This window comes from Pseudorca crassidens, chromosome 15 (assembly GCF_039906515.1).
Source record: "Pseudorca crassidens isolate mPseCra1 chromosome 15, mPseCra1.hap1, whole genome shotgun sequence".
NCBI classification, from domain to species: Eukaryota; Metazoa; Chordata; class Mammalia; order Artiodactyla; family Delphinidae; genus Pseudorca; species Pseudorca crassidens.
Genome location: NC_090310.1, coordinates 15,606,521 through 15,625,585, shown reverse-complemented (window position 1 = coordinate 15,625,585; position 19,065 = coordinate 15,606,521). Strand labels below are relative to the sequence as shown.

Here is a 19,065-nt window from a genome sequence, read left to right as displayed (position 1 = left end):
CTCAAGCAGCCACTCAGGGGCCATGGCCAGGTCTAGGTTCAGGAGATAGCGCTGAGGCAAGCCAGCAAGGCGGATTCAGCGGAGCAACCCCTGCCTGGCCCAGACAGTGTGGAGCCCAGGCCAGGCCCAGGCAGGCCCAGTGGTGGGGGAGGAGAGGCTTGGTTGGGTGCAGAGCTTGCTCCTGGCCATTCTGGTTTCCCTCGCATCTTAGGCAAATGGCTGCCTCCTGTTAGCCTCAGCCTCTCCACACGTTGGGGGCTCACGGGCTACATCCTGAGAGTGAGATGACGAGCCAGGTCACCACCCACCTCTCCTCGGGGGCTAGGAGGCTCTGGTCCAGAGGAAGAGCTGGGCCAGGGCCAGGACCCAGACGAACCAGGGGAGGTGGCTGCCGGCTTCTGGAACTAGAATCTTAGGCACTTTGCCTTGTGGCCATCTGGGGAGGGTGCAGGTGTTGGGGCCCAAGAGGCCTCCCTGGGGCAGCACAGCTGGACCCGAGCCAGCGAGTGCCAGAGTCACCAGGCTGCCACCCAGAAGTCGGCATGTCGTGCTGCTTGGCTCTGCCACCTTCTCAACACATTTCTGCCCCTGTCTCCCAAGGGAGCAGATTTTAAAACTCCATAAACCCTCAGGCTCCCACCAGCAAGCTCTGGATGGGGATTTTAGGCCTCCGGGAAGAGGGCTGCAAGGGCGGCCTGGGGCTGGGCTGAGCTTTTGAGGTTACACATGGAAGCTGCCCTGGGAGAGGACGGGCTCTCTCAGCTTGCTCTAGGCTTGAAAGAGAAGACAGAAACCACCTGGGAAATCTTATTCCCTTTATTCTCTTCAACTATTCAACATGACCACCAGTGACACAACACTGTTATTGACACACAACACTCAAAAGTGGGGCCTCTCTTCACTCCAGGGGGGACAAGTCAGGTGAGTGGGGCTTCCCTCACGGGGGCAAAGGAGTCGGGACTGCTCACCTGAGGGGCGGGTGCCATGGAACCCACCTCTTGGTTGTGATGGTTTCGAGTTGCCCCACCATTCAGGATTCATGCCCATGCTCCCTTCTGACCTCCATATCCATAGCAGTTTCAAGTTTCAGCCTAAGCTCAGATCAGTTTCTATTCTCCCCTCTGCTTTCACCAATGACGCTGTGACCCTGTGTCGCACTCCTCCACGAGGGCCCTTCTTAAGAGTCAGGCTTGCGTGGAGTTGAACGAGAGGGTTTGGCTACGCTCTGCCTTCCAGACCCAGTTCTGGTGGGAAAGTGCCACGACCCCTGGGCCTTGGCCTGAGCTGGTCAGAGGGACTCGACACTGCCACCTCCCCCAGCCTGTTCCCTGTTTAGTTCCTCCCAAGATGTAGCTTGCTCTGGGAGGAAAGTACCCAGCTAAAAGAGTTTGGGGAGGTGGGCAACAGAGAACAGGTGACACCCCAAAGTTCTCTGACTCTGCCCCCTTTCTTGCTATGAAACCCCAGACCCCAACTAATCGTGTCCACATCATCCATTCAGTACCGGAGCCAAGACCTCTGGCCCTCACCCTACAACATGCGAGCGTCCTACTACGTATGCTACACCCTAGTCCTCGGTTGGCCTTCAGTCGGCCTTTGACCACACTGACCATCTTCCCCTGGACTGACCCTGGAGCCCCAAGGGCTCTCCAGGACCCTTCTGGAGACAGATTCCTCAGACCTGTTTCTGAGAGGATCTGCTTCTAGCTTTACAAGGGGTTTGTCTCTACAGCTGAAGTTTCTTTCTGCTGCCATCTTACAGGGAAAAAAACCTGCTTGGAGAATCGTCTCCTCTTCCTCAGTCTCAGAGGGACACCCCCTTGGTCCATGCTGTCAGTAGAGGCAGGCAGCCTTCTTCTCCCCTCTTGGTGGTGCTCTCTGACCTGGCACTTGGGTGGGGCGGGGCTTTATGCAGATGTTAACAAGGGTCTCCCCGTAGTCATCCAAGGCCTGCCTTTTCCTTCTCCCCAGCAGGCCTCGCTTCTTCCTCCTACAGCGTTCTATGACTTCGATCTTTGAATTTGAGGGTCATCCCTTTGGGAACAGGATAGACGAAGGGTGAAGGACTTTCACCTTTTGAACTTTTAGGTAGTGGAATCAGAGGTCTCTTCCACAAGTTTGTAGGAAGCTGGGTCACCCTCTCCAGGGATGTGACTCCTCACCTGGCATCTCAGTCCTCTTACTTCAGGACCACAGTGCGTTACAGGGGCCAGCGTGGGGTCAGTGGGCACTTCCATTGAACCCAGCACTGGACGGAGTCCTCTCCTTCTTTAAGGGTCTCTAGGGTTAGGGGATGGGGTTCTTGTTACAGATGTTTCAGGAGTTTTCTCTCTCCAACCATTTTAGAAGAAAACAGTCTGTTTCCCCTGCCACACACTCCCAGTCATGTGAGCGGGTTTGGCTGGGTTAATGAAAGTATGTCACTGTGTGTGGTGTGTGAGGACTGGAGACAAGCCTGGCCAGGGAGTGTGTTTCTCATCCTTCCATTTCCCTCTGAAGGTTTCTGGCTAAGGAGGAAAGGAGCCAAGTGGGTGGAATCTGTCCCTTTGCAAGCCTACAGTCGGGCTGGGTTGTTAACAACCTCACAGGGCTCCAGGTACCAGGGTGAGGTGGTCAGGTGGTCAGGTCTCCATACTCTTCAGGGACCCACGGTCCAGTCTGTGGGGCGTTTGGACACCCATCACAGTGTGCAGGCTGGCTTGTCCTGCTAGCAGCCTTGCTAACAGCTCAGATGAAAGAGTGAGGTTTAAAATCAGGTTGCTGGCTAATCAAAGCTCTCTATTCTGTCAACTTGCTGTCCCTCGTTGCCACAGAGAGCCCACACATAGCTCTCTTGACTTGGAGAAGTCTGGGGAGGATTTAAGCACACACAGGCCTTGAGTCTCTGAAGGGCTTTATTCTTTGGAGGTCGACTAGCAGCGGTTCTCCCTCTCTGACTGAGGACAGAATCTGAGGAAATGGGCTGCCACTGCAGCAGGACTGGTGGCAGTTAGATTTCAGGAGAAGCCTCCTGACAGTGAGACCTGAGAACGTGGCAGGAGGGACCCTCCATCCCTGGAGGCCTCTGAGAGTAGACGTCCCCAGCTGGGCTGGGGAGAGGGGAGTCCTGCCTGCTTTGGGGGTGGGGGGAACCCTCATGGCCTGAGCTGGGATCTGCTTGTACTTGTAGTTTAACAAGCTCCTGGAGACAGGGAAGACTGGGCAGCCTGGAGTTTGTTGGGTTCCATCGGAACAGTTTCTCCACCTTGGTCTGCTTTCCTCAAAGCACTATAACCAACCCCCTACTCTTCCTCCCTAATTTTTGTGGTCTCCTTATACTTAAAGCTTTTATGCACCCCAAACTTCAGCCTTTAAAAAGGCTGGATTTTTTTTTTCCTTCCCCATTTTTGGGTTCTTTCTGATCAGGAATTCCATGGGCCTCTTCCTTTCACACACACAATCATCTAAGGCTGCCCTCGTACCCCAAGGAACCCCCAGTGTCCTGAGCTACACCTTCTTTTCCTAGTTCCTGGGTCATTTCTCCTCTGTGGATCTGAGGGCTCCTCATCACTTATTTTTCTCCTCTGTTTTCTTCCTTTTCTGGTTCCACCCCATTCCCGCGCTCCTCCCCAGACGAGCAGTTTCCTCAGTGTAATTGTCCACGGCTCTGGGAGAGAGGTTCCCTCCCATACTCCAAGGGGAGAGAATGCAAGTTCATGGGAGGAGCAAGTTCATGGGAGGTTCTTCTACACCTTCTAAGGGTCACTCCTTCCAAGTCAACGCCATTGTCATATTCCCTGCACTTCCCTGACCCTATAGTTTCACAAGGATTTCAATACAGTTTTATAGAGTTGTCTAGAGACATATTGGGACCTCTTCCTACAATTAATAGGGCTTTTATCCACTATGGTTTATAGGGTTTTTCTGCTACAGACTTAAAGGGCTTTTTTTTCCTACGTATTTATAGGGTTTCTAACCCAACAGTTTTTCTCTACTGCCGTATAAGTGGTTCCCACCAACAATTTTAAAGGGTTTCTCATCACTGATGTAAAAGCACTATTTTTACCCACCATTCTTTATCCTCTGCCTCGCTACAATCTGAAAGAGTTTTCCTCCTTTCCCCACATAATTTTTGGGGAGATCCAGTGTTCCTCTCAGGGAAGAGAGGCCCCTGGTCTCCAGACCCATTTCACAGGGTGACCCCTGGGTGGCAGCTCCTATGGAGGAGGAGGGCTGCGACTTCTGTGAAGCCGTCTCCACACTCGGGGCACAAATAGGGCTTTTCTTCCAAAAGGGTTTTGGGGCTTCCCCCTTCCCCGTGGCTGCTGCTCTCTGTGGGGATGGGGGCTTCCTCCTCATTTTCCTGGCCTGTGGACAGGGTGGCTGGCTCTGGGTGGGGGTCCTCAGGTTTGGGGGACTTTTCTTGGGTATGGGTCTCCTGGTGCCGGATGAGGGCTAGGCGATCGAGGAAGGAGGCCCCACAATCTGAGCAGCTGTAGGGTCTGGCCCCCAGCGGGCTCCTGAGGTGCTCCAGGAGGACCGAAGAGCTCTTCCCCAGCTCCGGACTCTTCTGGGGTTTCCCGCCGGCGTGGACTTTCTGGTGCAGCAGCAGCTCGGAGCTGAGGCCAAAGCTTTTTTTGCATTCGGGGCATTTAAAGGGCTTTCCACTTAGGAAGGGACTGGGCCCTGCCCCTTCCCCTAGGCCAATCCTATAATCAGGAAAGAGAAAGGGCTTTTCGTTGCCGTGGGTGAGCTGATGTTGAAGGAGGACAGCGCGATCCAAAAAGCTTTCTCCACAGTGGGAACAGATGTAGGACTTGGAGGACAGCAGACCCAGCCTTTGGCTGAAGCTCTCCTGCCCATCAGGCATTTTAAAGGGCTGTCCTGGGGGGTCAGCTCTGCCCTCCGCCGCACCTGGATAGGAATTTCCTCCAAAAGGGAGCCTGGGGGGTCGAAACTGAGGCGGCTTGGGGGCGGAGTGTGCAGGGAGGCCATCTGAATTTTTGTAGGGGTTTTCTCCAATATGGATCCTCTGATGCTGCATGAAAATGCCCTCGTCATTGAACCCCTTTCCGCAGACGAGACACTTGTGTGGTTTGGCTCCAGGGGGTGGGGTCAGCAGGGCAGGGTCCCCGAGCCCCAGGAGGCTGTCGCCCTGAGCTCTTCGGGCGGGGGTCTTGCCCCTTTCATGGATCACTCGATGCTGCTCCAGCTCGTGCGCCTCCAAGAAGGCCTTCCCGCAGTCGGAGCACACGAAGAGGTTCTCATCCATGTGGGTGCGCACGTGCGTAATGAGGTTCGAGCTCTGGCTGAAGCTCTTGCCGCACTCGGGGCACTTGTAGGGCTTCTCGCCCGTGTGCGTGCGCCGGTGCTGGATGAGGTGGGAGCTGCGGATGAAGCTCTTGCCGCAATCGGAGCACTTGTAGGGCTTCTCGCCGGTGTGGATGCGCTGGTGGCGGATGAGGGTGGAGCTCATGATGAAGCTCTTGCCGCAGTCGGCACAGATGTAGGGCCGCTCGCCGCGGTGGATGCGCTGGTGATTGATGAGGTTGGAGCTGACGCTGAAGCTCTTGCCGCACTCGGGGCACTTGTAGGGCCGCTCGCCCGTGTGTGTGCGCTGGTGCCGCAGCAGCGTGGCGCTCAGTGTGAAGGTCTTGCCGCACACCGGGCACTTGAACGGGTCCTCGCGCAGGTGAGTCCGCTGGTGCTTGATGAGGGTGGAGCTGTGGCCGAAGCTCTTGCCGCACTCCAGGCACTCGTAGGGCTTCTCTCCGGTGTGCGTGCGCTGGTGCTGGGTCAGCTCCGAGCTCTGGATGAAGCTCTTGCCGCACTCGGTGCAGCGGTACGGCTTCTCGCCGGCGTGGATCTTCTGGTGCTTGAGAAGGTTGTGGTTCTGGCCGAAGCGCTTGCCGCACTCGGGGCACTTGTAGGGCTTCTCGCCCGTGTGGGTGGCCTGGTGCTGGATGAGGTCCGAGCTGCGGTAGAAAGCCCGCCGGCACTCGCCGCACTTGTACGGCTTCTCGCCCGTGTGAGAGCGCTGGTGCTTGATGAGGTTGGTGCTCTGGGTGAAGGCCTTCTCGCACTCGGTGCACTTGTAGGGCTTCTCGCCCGTGTGCGTGCGCTGGTGCTGCACCAGGTTGGAGCTCCAGCTGAAGCACTTGCCGCAGTCGGGGCACTTGTAGGGCTTCTCGCCCGTGTGCGTGCGCTGGTGCTGCACCAGGTGTGAGCTCTGCGTGAAGCTCTTGCCGCACTCGGAGCAGGTGTTGGGGCGCTCGCCTGTGTGGATGCGCTGGTGCCGCAGCAGCTTGGACCACTGGCTGAAGCTCTTGCCGCACTCGTTGCAGATGTAGGGCTTCTCGGCCCCGGAAGGGCGGCCTTGCACCAGCTCCCGCAGGCTGGGCTCGTTGGCCGGGACCACCGGGGGGCTGTTCCAGGTGGTCAGAGTCCCCCACTGCCAACTGGCCTCACAGGCCTTGGTCCAGTCAGACGGGGTCGGGACTACCTCGGGGGTTGGGGGGTCCAGAGGGGTCTGGTGGTCTGAGGGGTTGGAGTGACCCAGCGGGGCCGGGGGGTCCTGGGGGACTGAGGGATCCTGGGAGGGTGTCTCCAGGGGCATCTCTGGTGGGTCCTTGAATTCTGGACTCTGAGTTGGATCTCCCAAGATGACCTCCTCCCCAGAACTTTCCTGCTGAGGGCTCTCCTCTTCGTTCCCACTGTCGGCACCTACAGAGAGAAAGGGAGTCTCCAGCCCCCATTTCCTTTCAGAACACGGGCCGAGCATCACTTCCCTCCCCTGGGTTTCCCCCAGAGTCTGCGCCCCTCCCTGAACTGGGGCTACTGTCTTGTCAGGACCGCAGTCCCTTCTTGTGTCCCTCACCTCGATGAGCATCGTCGGGGCTCAGCTCAGGACCCTGCAGATCAGGGCCCCACAGCGCTGCCTCGGGCTCCATCCCAGAACTCAGGACTGCCCAGTGCTCCAGGGACCCTGGGGAGGGGAGGGGAGGGGAGAGAGCACACCATGGGAGCTGACCTCCCGCCTTCCTTTACTCCCCCAGCCCCACTCCCCCACCTGCCCACCCCCCAGCCCCTATTTCTCCTGATCTGAACTGCAGTCTCCTACCTCCCCATTTTTCTGGGCATCAGTTCTCACCGCGCCCACACCCCTCCCCCCACCCCGCCCCCGCAGGCCAGATTCTTGCTCCAGATCTTAAGATCACAACTAAGCAAGTAGGTGAATTTAAGAGTGTAATTAAAAGCTCATCAGTCATAACCCTTTGAACCCACACTGGGGGCTGGAGAGGTATTATCTGACACCCACAGGGGAAGCAGGCTCTCACCCTACCCCTCTGATGCCCAGAGGCTGGGAAACCTGTTATTTTGCTAATCGGAGGAAGTTCATTAAAGACTCTAATTTTCCTCCTTAATGGGGCTGCTAATTGGGACCAATAAACTTTCCTTATGAGCCCCATAGACAACCAAGACTGCCTGGAACACTTAAAGAGTTAAAAAAAGAAAGTAACCACCCTGATTTCCCTGAGGGGACAGGGCCCTCCAAAAGACTGGGGCACTTTCCCGTTATCCAAGCACAGAAAGAAGGTCGAAGCTCGGGCCAGAGGTAGGGAGAGGGGGCAGTTTAAAGCCATCGGGGGCTTCTGCAGGAACTACCTTGAGAGGGAATTGGAAAGGAAAAGAGAGGCGGGATGAGTGTGTGGAGACCACCTGGCAGCTGACAGCTAGCTGACACAGTGCCCGCTGTGCTGTCCTCATTGTCGCACCCCATCTTCCCCACAGTCCTGTGAGGAGACCCAGGAATCAGGCTGTCCATTTTCCAGATTAGGAAATCAATGCCCAGGGAGATTTCTCCAAGGTCACAGGCTGGGAAGTGGCAGAGCTAAGACCAGATATGCAAGGCTCTGTGTCTGGCTTGTCGCAGCCTCTAAGAGAGGGAAGTGACCTTGAAAGTCATGTGAAACTCATAAACGTGGGCAGCTGGGGAAAGAAGCTCAGACAGAGCCTGCTGGCCATGGGAACGGGATGGAGAAATTCCTGGGATCAAGAGGTTTCCCTGGCTGTAAAAGGAGGGGTTGGATCCTGACAATCTGTAGCTGTGAACTCGAAACAGAGTACTCCCCACTGAAGGCTTCCACTACCACTCCCATCCTGGTACCCCTTCCTCTAATCCATCTTCTCTTTCGTTACTGCTGTATCCCATCCCTAACACGTAATAGGTGCTCAATAAATTTTGAATGAACAAAAGATGAATGAATGAGATGCCCCTTGCTCCTAGAAAACCTGTTTGGTCCAATGCCTTTAAAGGGGATGGCAGCAGAGGAGCAGGAGTTCAGAGTAAAACACAGGCAGCTGTCACTCCAGAGACAGTCATATGATTCCATGATGAGGGAACAGGGCCACAGGAGTTAAGTGCTAGGAGAAGAACTCCCCAGAGAGACCCTGGGGAGGGCCTGGGCTTTGAGTGGCCGTGTGGGATGACCACTGTGTGTATGGGGGCGGTGGTGCAAGGACTTGTGAGAAGGCAGCAGGGTGGTGACCAAAGTGAAGCAGGAGCTAGCTGAAGCCTGCCAAACAGCAGTAGGAGAGAGAGGGCTTAGATGTTAGGAAGTAAATGAACTTCTTCATCTCCGCAGCTCCTTAGGCTATGAGAATCCCCCACCCCCATCTGTAAGTGTCTTTGGGAAGGTGGAAGCAGGGACTTCTGCCAAGCTGGGGGCTGCCTGACTATGTTGAAGAGGCCTGCTGTGTTTGCTGAGGACAGGTAAGAATTTATGTACCACGATCGTCTCTCGAGAAATTCAAACTCAGCGATCCAGGGTAGAAGGGAAGGGGTTAATGACAAGGCCGACATGGAGTATCAAAGTGGGGAGAAGGAGGGAGGCAAGAAGTGCTTCGGCCTGCAGCGGCCTCGACCTCAGGCCAGCCCCACTGCGGAGGGAGGGAGGGAGGGAAGGAGAGGAGGAGGCTGCCTCACAGAGAGGTGTGGAGAGCGGCCCAGGGTGACCCTGACATGGAGGCAGCCGCGGGAATACAGCCACCCTGGCCCCGGCCCCCCGACGCCCACACCAGCCCGGACCCTGGACTTCTGCTCCAGCCGGTCCCCACGACCCTCCTTCTGGCTCCCAACCCCGAGCCTGGCATCCTCCCCTCCCCCGCCCGGGGCACCCAGGATTCCCGGCTCTCCCGCGGCGCCCCGGCCCCCAGCCCGGCCCGCCAGGCCGAATTCCCTCTTCCCAGAATGCTCACGCCCTCCCCTCCCCCACAGCCAGACCCTCGCGCTCTTCCCAGAATCCTCGGCCCTCACGGCCCCTTCCCGGCCCCCACCCCTAACCCGGGCGGCCCGGGGGCGGGGGAGGGGGCTCAGTCCCGCGCCCGGCCCCTGCCTCTCGCGCCCCATTGTTCCCCGGCGGCCGTCCCGGGCCCTCCGGGCCAACCCCCCGGGAACCCAGGCGCCCCCAACTCACGGCTCTGGGGTCTGGGAAAGGCCGGAAGGCAGAATCCAGCCCCAGGGGACTTAACCCCTTGAATGCCCTGCCTTGGGGGGTGGGCTAGATGCCGAGGACTCTGGGGTCCTTCTCAAGGGGTGATCCCAGGCTGAGGACCCGGGGACCAGTTCAGGGTGACTGGGACGGAGCAGGAAGTGACCCCAGCTTCCCGGGCCCCTCTAGCCTGGAGTCAGAGCATCAGCTCTATGGGATTTAACCCTTTGCCTCCCACAGCCTGGGAGAAAAAGAGGACGGGAAGCAGGGAGGTGGCTGAGACGACGCCCCTCTCTCCGTCTCCAGTGGAAGCCAGTTCTCGGGGGAACCCAGATACCAGTGAGGGGCTCCGGATTTATGGCCACCCTCCATTTCACAGGAGCTCCGCCTGCCGCTCCCAGAAAGCCCCATCTCAGATTTGTTGGCTGCTGGTCTCCGGGGCCTGCCTTTGTTGGGACTCAGACCCACGCATGGGTCCCGGATGCCTGGATTATGGGGTGGGAGCCAGGGCTGGCAGGACAGACCTGGAGACGGAACATCCTACAGACCAAAAATGGCTTAGATGAAATAAGAAGTCACAGCAACAAGCATTTGGGCTGAGGGGACCAGCGCAGCCACGAGAGATTTGTGGCAGCCCTGTGTCCCTAGCCCCAGCCTCACTGGGAAGTGTGTGCTGGCCCCTCTTCCTCAGTTAGCTCCCCTCAGAGGAGGAAACTCAGGCCCCGTGGTGGCAGGAGGGAGGAGGGCAAGAACGTTTCCCAGTAGCCCCAGGGGCACCCAACTCAGAGCAAGAGAAAAACCCTGGTGGCCTCAAGTCCAGGTTATCTAGGCCCCCAATTTTTATAGCCTTTTTCTCTTTTCCTCCTCATCACAATCAATGATTATCCCCATTTTACAGGAGAGGAAACTAAGGTGTGAGAAGTGAGGGAACGTGCTTAAGCCATGCCATTATTTCAGTTTAACACATCGGTATATGGAAGCCTATTATTTCTGGGCACTGTGGGGAACATAACGGCAGGGAGACCTCAGAGCTGAACAAAAATTGGGCTCTCTACCCTCAAGAACTCAAGAGGTTTGATTGTGTGTGTTTGTGTGTGTGTGATAAACACAAAGGAATTACAAATCACATTCACAAAGAGAATGTGAAAAGGGCTATCTGTCCAGAGATGTGAGGGAGTGAGGGGAGGAACAAACTGTCAGAAATTGCTAAGGGGAGGCAAGTCCTCTGGGGCTACATATGCGGTTTAGAGAGTGTGACCAGCAGAAGAGGCCCTGCTGGCCCTGCCTCTGCTCCTTATCAGAGCTGTCTCCTTCCACCTTCCCTAGCAGGCATATCTCCATCTTATCCTTGGCTTCTGTCACCTTTGACACCTCAGTCAAGCCTCAGGGCCTTTGCTCCTCCTGGCTTCCCTTCCCCTGCTCTGTTTCTCCGAAGCACGCATCACCTCTGGCACTGCCTTCCCCTCCCGCACACACAGGGGTTAAGATCTGCTCCATCAGCGCAGGGGCCTGGCCTCTTGTAATCACTGCTGTCTCCACTGCACCTAGAACAGTAATGGCAGGTAGTAGGTGCTCAGTGTGTGGAATGAAGTCATCCTTCTGCCTCTTCCATCTGTTTCTGGATTAATCCCTAGGCTAGACAGATGGGGTAGAGTTGGGCAGAGCCTCCACTGCACAATCACATTCGTTCCCAGACATCCCCACTCTCCCCTTTGCTCTGAGGGACAGGTGAGAAGGAGGCCGACTTGGGATCAGAGAGGCTTGTGGGCAGATCCCGCCCTCAAGGCTCTCTTCTGCCCTCCCAGGGCTGCAAAAGCCTGACCTGGCTGTGGGGCAGTAAGTCTACAGGAAAGCTGTACCCTGGAGGCTCACAGAAGAGTTGAATCTGGCCTACAAGGTTTTGGGGTTTTTTAAAAACTGAATTAATTGCCACATTTAAAAATTGGTACATTTCACATAAAAATTCAAATTTTGGAAAATCCGAAGATGTGGCAACATCACCCAAATTTTCACATGGCAACAACTGGCTGGGCGGTAGCTTCCTTCTTTAGAGGGGCACGGGCTTTCCAGTTTGTCACAATCCTTGTCACTCTTCTTGTATTCCCCAACTGTGAGGCTGAAAGGTGGTTTCAGGATGTTAATCATCTTTCACTGTTGATGCTCCAGCACCCACTTAACTGTAGCTATTGATTCTGTACCCCTTGATCTGTGTCTACCAGGTTCAGAGTAATAAATAGGATGATGTCTGCTGACGTAGTTCCTTTGATTATTCACTACATGCTGGGCACTGTTCCAAGGGTTTACATGTAGTAACTCCATGAACCTTCAAAACAACTCATGAAACCAATATTATTATTATTTGAGGATAGAGTAAGTCACTTGTACACAGCTTACTAGTGACAGAGATGGATTCAAACCCAGGCATGCTGACTTCAGAACCATCAGGGTTCAGGTTGGCTGCGTGTGTGTGTGTCTGTGTGTGTGTGTGTGTGTCTGTGTGTGTTTCTGGGACCACAGAGTAAGCCTCTCAGCCCTGCCATTCTCTCCTCATCTTGCTCCACAAGCTGGAGAGAGGAATAGGGAAGGGCAGGGCACTCCGGATGGGCCAAGCCATTTTCCAGAAAGTTTCCTGTCCTGCTTCTAAGGGAGGCAAAGGGTGCTCTGACTATAGACGACAGTGTGCTGTCCTGTTGCCTATAGTCAGCTGGCACAGTGGCCGTGAAGGAGACCCTCCTGGCAGGGGAATTCCTGGAAGGATGAGGATTGGATTGACTCCCTGCCTTTCATGGACAACCCACCGCCACGTTCTTCTTGGTCACAGCTCACGAGCCTCCCACATGGCCCCTTAATACAGGGCCTTGTGCCCCGAGGCCCAGGTTGCTTTGAGGGCAGTGAGGTCCTGGAGGTAGATCCTGATCCAAACCCTGCTCCATCCTCACTGCCAGGATGATCTTGGGCAAGTCACTTTGCCTCTTGGAGATTTAACTTCCTCTTCTTTGGAAAGAGGATGAGCCTTGGTTTCCAAGGGACGGGAGGGTTAAATGAGATGATGCAAGAATTTGGAGCTGACCAACTCTAGCCACGTCTGCCTCAGTCTTCCTCATCAGAGGGCACAGCCCTCAGCCTGGTGGGCAGGAGAGCCAGGAGTCTGGAAATCTGGGTAATGTCCTGAGTAATCTGGGAGGACTTGGGGCCACGACTAGACACTCCAATCCCCTGCTGTATGGATGGGGACGCTCTCAGGGCAGGATGCAAGGACTGGGAAGGTGAAGCTGGAGGAGGCCACTCACCTCACCACCGCAGGCACCTTGTCACCAGGACAGCTGTCTAACCACAGGCAGAAAGGCTGCCAGATGCTGCCACCAGGAATGGATGGGGCCTTCTTCCGCGGAGATATGCGTGCCCACAGGGAACATTGGGAGCTGCTATTCAGGAACGTGGTTCTCAAATGCGGGACAAGAGCTGGGTCTGGGGACCTGGGGGTCCCTTCCACCTCTGAGAGTCTGAGATTCCAGACTCAGGAACTGCTCAAGTGCCAACGGTGGCTCCTAAGGCTTTGTCACAACAAGTCCTTCCCTCCTGGTGCCTCCCGACCACCGTGTCCCCTGAGCTCAGAACCAAGTCCTTCCTTTACATTCTCTTCCTCAGAAATCTCTTGTTGCACGTGGTCAGTTCCAAACCCTTAGCTGTTAGCTGCCCAGCTCTGCCCCATCCTCAAAGCCTTAGCTCTTTCTCTCCATCTGCCAAACAGACCCGTCCACTTCGCCCTCATCCCAGATTCACCGGCTCCTTTTCCCTACACGATACCAAGCCTGGGGGGTCCATCTTCTGTACCCCTTAGCCAGTAGGTCCTCAGGCCTATGGCACCCCTGCTGAGTCCATCCAGCTCTTCCATCCGCCTGCCCCGGGCCACTGCAACCCCCTGGTTCTCATTCCTGCATTACCACAGTGACTTTCCAGCCAGCTGTCCTGCTTCCAGTGTCCTTTACTTCTCCCCACCCATCTGGTGCCCATGGGTCTCCCCAAAGGCACTGCAGTGTTTGCCCTCAGAATGACTCCATGGTCCTCATCCTCAACAGAGATGGTTTGTTTGTTTTTTTAATTTTTGGAAATTACGGAACTTTTCTATTTTTATAAAGGTAAAATAACTTTGATTAAGCTACTGAAGACCACATATATCATTGTGTAAATAAAATTAACTTATATATTAAGTAAATGTGTATATTATATATATGTGTGTATATTATATATATATAATACAAATGAAGAGAAATGAAATCTTTGTATACTGTTTTGAAACCAAATATTTGCATTAAGGTATGATCTGAACTAACTCTAGTCGCTAAGCTTTCAGGGCCTCAGTTACCACCTCTGCAAAATGACATGGTCACTCAGATGTTCTCCAACAGCAAGAGTCCGACTCTGTGAATAACTTTTGTGTATATCTTGACTATTCTGGGGAGTTTGCATAAGTACCCGGAAAGAGTTACTTCTGGGGAGGAGAAGTGAGAATCTGAAGTAAGAGCAAGACTTAGCTTTGTAATCTTTTGTTCTGTTTGATGATTTCCAATTTAGAGAAAAAAAAAACCAACCACTTTTTTTTTTTTTTTTTTTTTTTTTGTGGTACGCGGGCCTCTCACTGTTATGGCCTCTCCCGTTGCGGAGGAGCGCAAGCTCTGGACGCGCAGGCCCAGCAGCCACGGCTCACGGTCCCAGCCGCTCCACGGCACGTGAGATCCCCCCGGACCGGGGCACGAACCTGCATCCCCTGCATCGGCAGGCAGACTCCCAACCGCTGCGCCACCAGGGAAGCCCACAACCACTTTTTAAATGGAAGGTTAGGAGTGGAGATTGTGGGATTAAAAAAAAAAGTTGATTTCCTTTTCAGGTTTGTACTAATCCGAGTCAAATTAGGTCGATTCAACTGATTTCCTATCCATATGTGACACATGGACTAACCTTCTGGAGAGGTTCCCATCAGCCCTGGGAACAAATGCTCTACTGGGGCCTAAGCAAGGGAAAGGAGGTTGAAGACAGATGGAGGAGAGTATTATATTGTCACACACATTAAAATTCTTTTAAAAAAATCGGGAAGCTCTCAAAAGTTTGAAGCCTGATTGACATCCCCCAAGGAACCTAGAACTATGCCTGTAGAACAGTGAAGTTCAAACCCCCGAAGGGCCTGGCCCTATCTGAATGCAGCCTTTCTGCCTCCCTCACAGGTAATCCCCACCCTCCCACGTACCAAGGGCTCCACCCCACCCATCCCCTGACAGAGTAAGGGCTGTCCTGCTTCTGGGCCTTTCACCAAACCCTGACTCCCTCCCTCTGCTCTAAAGCACTTCCCCTCCTCCTGTCCACGTAGCTGAGTCTGGTCTGTCTGCAGGGTCCTGATCAAATACCAGCCAACTTAAATCTAGGCCCTGATAGTAGCTCACATTGAGTAAGCATTTTACAACTTATACTTTCATTCACATGAAGGCATTTGTTTCTACCTTTGAGAAGCAAGTATTATCATCCTCTTTTTACTCACAAGGGAATGGGACTTCAAACAAGTCAGATAACATGTTCTAGGCCACAGATCAACTGTGAAGTCTTGGATTTCCCAGCTTTAAGACTGGGGCTTCTCTCCTTCGAAATCCAGCTAAATCCTACCCTTTCCTTCCCTGACTACAGTGTCTCCTAGATGACTGCCCTCACCTTTGTCTGGGTCTGACCTCAGGGATTCCTAAGTTCTACTTAACACCTTTGCCACATCTGGGTACCCACTGTACTATTATTTATTTGATATGTTTCCTTCAATTTGACTCATTTTTCTTTTTCTTTTTTTGGCCACGGTGAGCAGCTTGCGGGATCTTAGCTCCCTGACCAGCGCTCAAACCCAGGCCCCCTGCCGTGGAAGCACAGAGTCCTAACCACTGGACCACCAGGGAATTCCCTGACTGACGCCTTCTGACTGCTGAGAGGTTCTTGTTTTGCTTTGTAGGTCTGTTTATTTCCAAATACAGCTTCATAAGCAGAACTATGAAGTCAAAGATATGCAGCCTTTCTCTAAGATTTATGTCCTCAGATATTAAAATGACCCCTTTAAGTTGGTACCATAAGGGAGATGAGGGAACCTGGCAGTTGTGTTTGTTTCTTTATTTGTACCTTGCTTGGTTTCAACAAAGACTTGAAGCATTGCAACAGGTGCCTGGCATCTAGTAAGCCTCACAGCCGCTAAAACGCTGGCCATAATTACTGACAGTAGCAGTAGTAGGGTATCATGATCAAGATAAAGAATAAAATGGCAAAGGGAAAATAAGGGGTGAAATGATAACATGAATCCAGGGTTGGTATACAATACATATGTATAAAGCTCTGTTTATAACTACTAAAAGTGGGTTACAGATTTGCTGTGCTTTCTAGAGGCTGAAGCAAATATTGGTTACAAAACTCATGTGAGGTTTGGGAGAAAGTTCTCCGGTGAGTCCTCATCAAGATGACATTTTGAGATGCCGAGGGCCATGTCTTCAACCCATCCCCTAATTCTGGATCCAGTCCAACACAGAGACAGATGGCAAACACAGCTCCGATGGGGCATGATAAGCAGCATGGCTGCCATAAATGCAGCCAGTTTTAAAGACACTATTACAAATCACACATCCCGCTCATAATCCCAATAGGGGGATTAACTACAACATACATCTTTAGGCTTTTTTTGGGGGTTGGCAGATTAGATACACAGTACCTCTTCCTTGTCATCTCCAGGGGCCATTCACAAAGAATGAAACATTGGTGGCCCTAGAAATACCCAACTGATAAGAAGATGGTTTTGTTTCAAGCTTTAAGGGGGATAGTATTTGGAGGTTTTGTTTGTCTGGTTTTTCACCCTTGAGATCTGATCACTAGATTTGGAAAATACTGCCTTTTACAGGGGCAATCAAGCTGCTCTGGCTTACAGCTGTTCTATCTCCAGATCATCTGTCCAGCTTTCTTCCCCTTTCCTCAGATGTCTAGGGCCTATAACCTCAGAGGGCTCGGGTTTGACCTCCTTCCTTCCACTTTAACTAATATCTTTTTTTTTTTTTTTTTCCAGCCACACTGTGCAGCTTGTGGGATCTTAGTTGCTGGACCAGGGATTGAACCCAGGCCCACGGCAGTGAAAGCCCCAAGTCCTAACCACTGGACCGCCAGGGAACTCCCACTGATATCTTTTGTGCCAAGCATTTTCCATGAGTTATTTTAGTTTTTGCCGTAACTCTGGCACATGGCTATTACTGCCCCTATTTTATGCCGAAGAAGTGGAAGTTCAGAGATATATGAAGTAGCTTGCCCAAGGTCACCCTGTTAGGTAAAAGCTGTGATTATTGCAGTCTGATAGGACTCAGTGTCCTTCCTCTTCCCTACACCATGCCATTGTACTCACAAATCATCCATTTGATGGTCTGGTTTAGAATTCTAGCTGAGTTAAACATCAAGATTCCTGGCCGTTGGTTTGTGTTACTGATATCTTTCCCCTCTTTTGAAAATCATGATTTCATTTGTCTGTCTTTTGTACCTCTTCTCCAAGGAGTCAGGTGGCTTAGAGCTCATTGGCAAATTTTCTCAATTTCTTCGTCCAAGTCAGATCAGACGTGACTTACTTCAAAGCAGCATGATGCTTTCTTAAAATCTCACACCTCCAATGTCAGGTTTCAATTTTCTCTCACCAGTGTTGGTTATAAAACAAACCTCAGGGACTTTCCTGGTGGCACAGTGGTTAAGAATCCGCCTGCCAATGCAGAGGACATAGGTTCGATCCCTGGTCCGGGAAGATCCTACATGCCACAGAGCAACTAAGCCTGTGAGCCACAACTACTGAGCCTGCGTGCCACAGCTACTCAAGCCTGCTCACCTAGAGCCCGTGCTCCGCAACAAGAGAAGCCACCACAATGAGAAGCACGTGCACCGCAACGAAGACTAGACCCCACTCGCCGCAACTAGAGAAAGCCCGCGTGCAGCAACAAAGGCCCAACGCAGCCAGAAATAAACAAATAAAATAAATAAATTTATAAAAGAAAAAACCTCGTAATGCAAATAAAAACAACCATGAAACACTGTTTTTAACCTAAGAAGTTATCAAATATAAATAGTCTGATTATATACTTTGTGGAGAAACAGACCTCTCAAACATGATTAATAAGAGGATACATCTGCACTGCCTCTTTGGAGGAAGGAGAAATTTGCTACACTGATCAAAATTCAAAATGCCCACACCCTTTGACCCAACAATTCCATTTCTAGATCCTACAGGCTTGGTGACACGTGCACACAAAGATGTATGCACAATCATATGCACTGAAATGTTGTTTTTATAGCAAAAGACTGTGAATAATCTACATGTCCACCAATAGGGGAACTGATTAAATAAATTATGGCATATCCATATAATGGTATACTCAGCAGCTGTGAAAATAAATGAACTAGTTATGTACAAACTGACTCGAAACATTCTCCAAAATATGTTGCTATGTGAGGGCTTCTTGGTGGCGCAGTGGTTGAGAATCCACCTACCAGTGCAGGGGACACGGGTTTGATCCCTGGTCCAGGAAGATCCCGTATGCTGCAGAGCAGCTAAGCCCATGCGCCACAACTACTGAGCCCATGTGCCATAACTACTGAAGCCCACACGCCTAGAGCCTGTGCTCCGCAACAAGAGAAGCCACCACAATGAGAAGCCCATGAACCGCAACGAAGAGTAGCCCCTACTCGCCACAACCAGAGAAAAAAGCCCGCGCGCAGCAACGAAGACTCAATGCAGCCAGAAACAATAAATAAATAAAATTTTAAAATTTATTTTAAAAAAATGTTGCTATGTGAAAAATCCAGGGGAAAAGCAAGTATCTACAGTGTGCTATCACTTTTATGTTTTTCTAAAAGGAGATGCTTGCATATGCATAAAGTATCTCTAGAAAGATACATAAGAAATTGGTAACATGCTCACCTCAGCAGGTGTTGATAGGGGATGGGGCAGTCAGAGGCAGGAGGCTGGCTGGCTTTGCACTTTTATCTTTTTATACCATTTGAATTTTTTTTTCAAACTATGAAAAGAAGTGAGGGCTTCCCTGGTGGCACAGTGGTTGAGAGTCCGCCTGCAGATGCAGGGGACGCGGGTTCGTGTCCCAGTCCGGGAAGATCCCACATGTCACGGAGCAGCTGGGCCCGTGAGCCATGGCCGCTGAGCCTGCGTGTCCAGAGCCTGTGCTCCGCAACGGGAGAGGCCACAACAGTGAGAGGCCCACGTGCCGCAAAAAAAAAAAAAGAAAAAAAAGAAGTGAAAAGGAAAAATTATTAGAAAACATCTCCCCTGTATTGTATGGACATGGTTTTCCTTACTGGAGAAAGTGTGTATGGTCTTTGAACCAGTGTGGCCTCACGCTCCTTTTCCTGCCTTGGGTACATTAAATGAGGTATTCATGTCCTAAGCAGTCCTGACTAAACCATTAACTTGTGGAGTGATCCTGGGAAAGCCCCCCTCTTTCTTGCAGAAGCGACAAGATGGACAATGTCTAGCCCTCTCAAAGCTTCAACCAGACAGAGGGAGCGGCGTGCCTAAGGACATGGGGAGGAGGAG

At 52.6% G+C, this 19,065-nt stretch overlaps 1 protein-coding gene and 1 long non-coding RNA gene across 3 annotated transcripts; one reads left to right on the top strand and one right to left on the bottom strand.

The window, feature by feature from the left end:
• Positions 1–801: 801 nt before the first annotated feature.
• ZNF629 (zinc finger protein 629) lies at positions 802–9,871 on the bottom strand. 2 transcript variants are annotated; one of them, XM_067706123.1, is made up of 3 exons: positions 9,456–9,870; positions 6,857–6,964; positions 802–6,702 (listed from the first exon to the last, which is right to left on the bottom strand). In XM_067706123.1, exons 2-3 carry the CDS (start codon positions 6,927–6,929, stop codon positions 4,169–4,171), a joined length of 2,607 nt encoding a protein of 868 aa, XP_067562224.1. In that variant the 5' UTR covers positions 6,930–6,964; positions 9,456–9,870; the 3' UTR covers positions 802–4,168. The 2 variants fall into 2 exon arrangements, with proteins under 2 accessions (XP_067562224.1, XP_067562225.1); XM_067706124.1 differs by lacking the exon at positions 6,857–6,964 and having other exon boundaries at positions 9,456–9,871.
• A 4,278-nt stretch (positions 9,872–14,149) lies between these two features.
• Positions 14,150–18,246, top strand: LOC137206345 (uncharacterized). The gene is made up of 3 exons (XR_010934623.1): positions 14,150–14,307; positions 15,316–15,436; positions 16,549–18,246. It is a non-coding gene; the product is annotated as an uncharacterized lncRNA (long non-coding RNA).
• Positions 18,247–19,065: the final 819 nt, after the last annotated feature.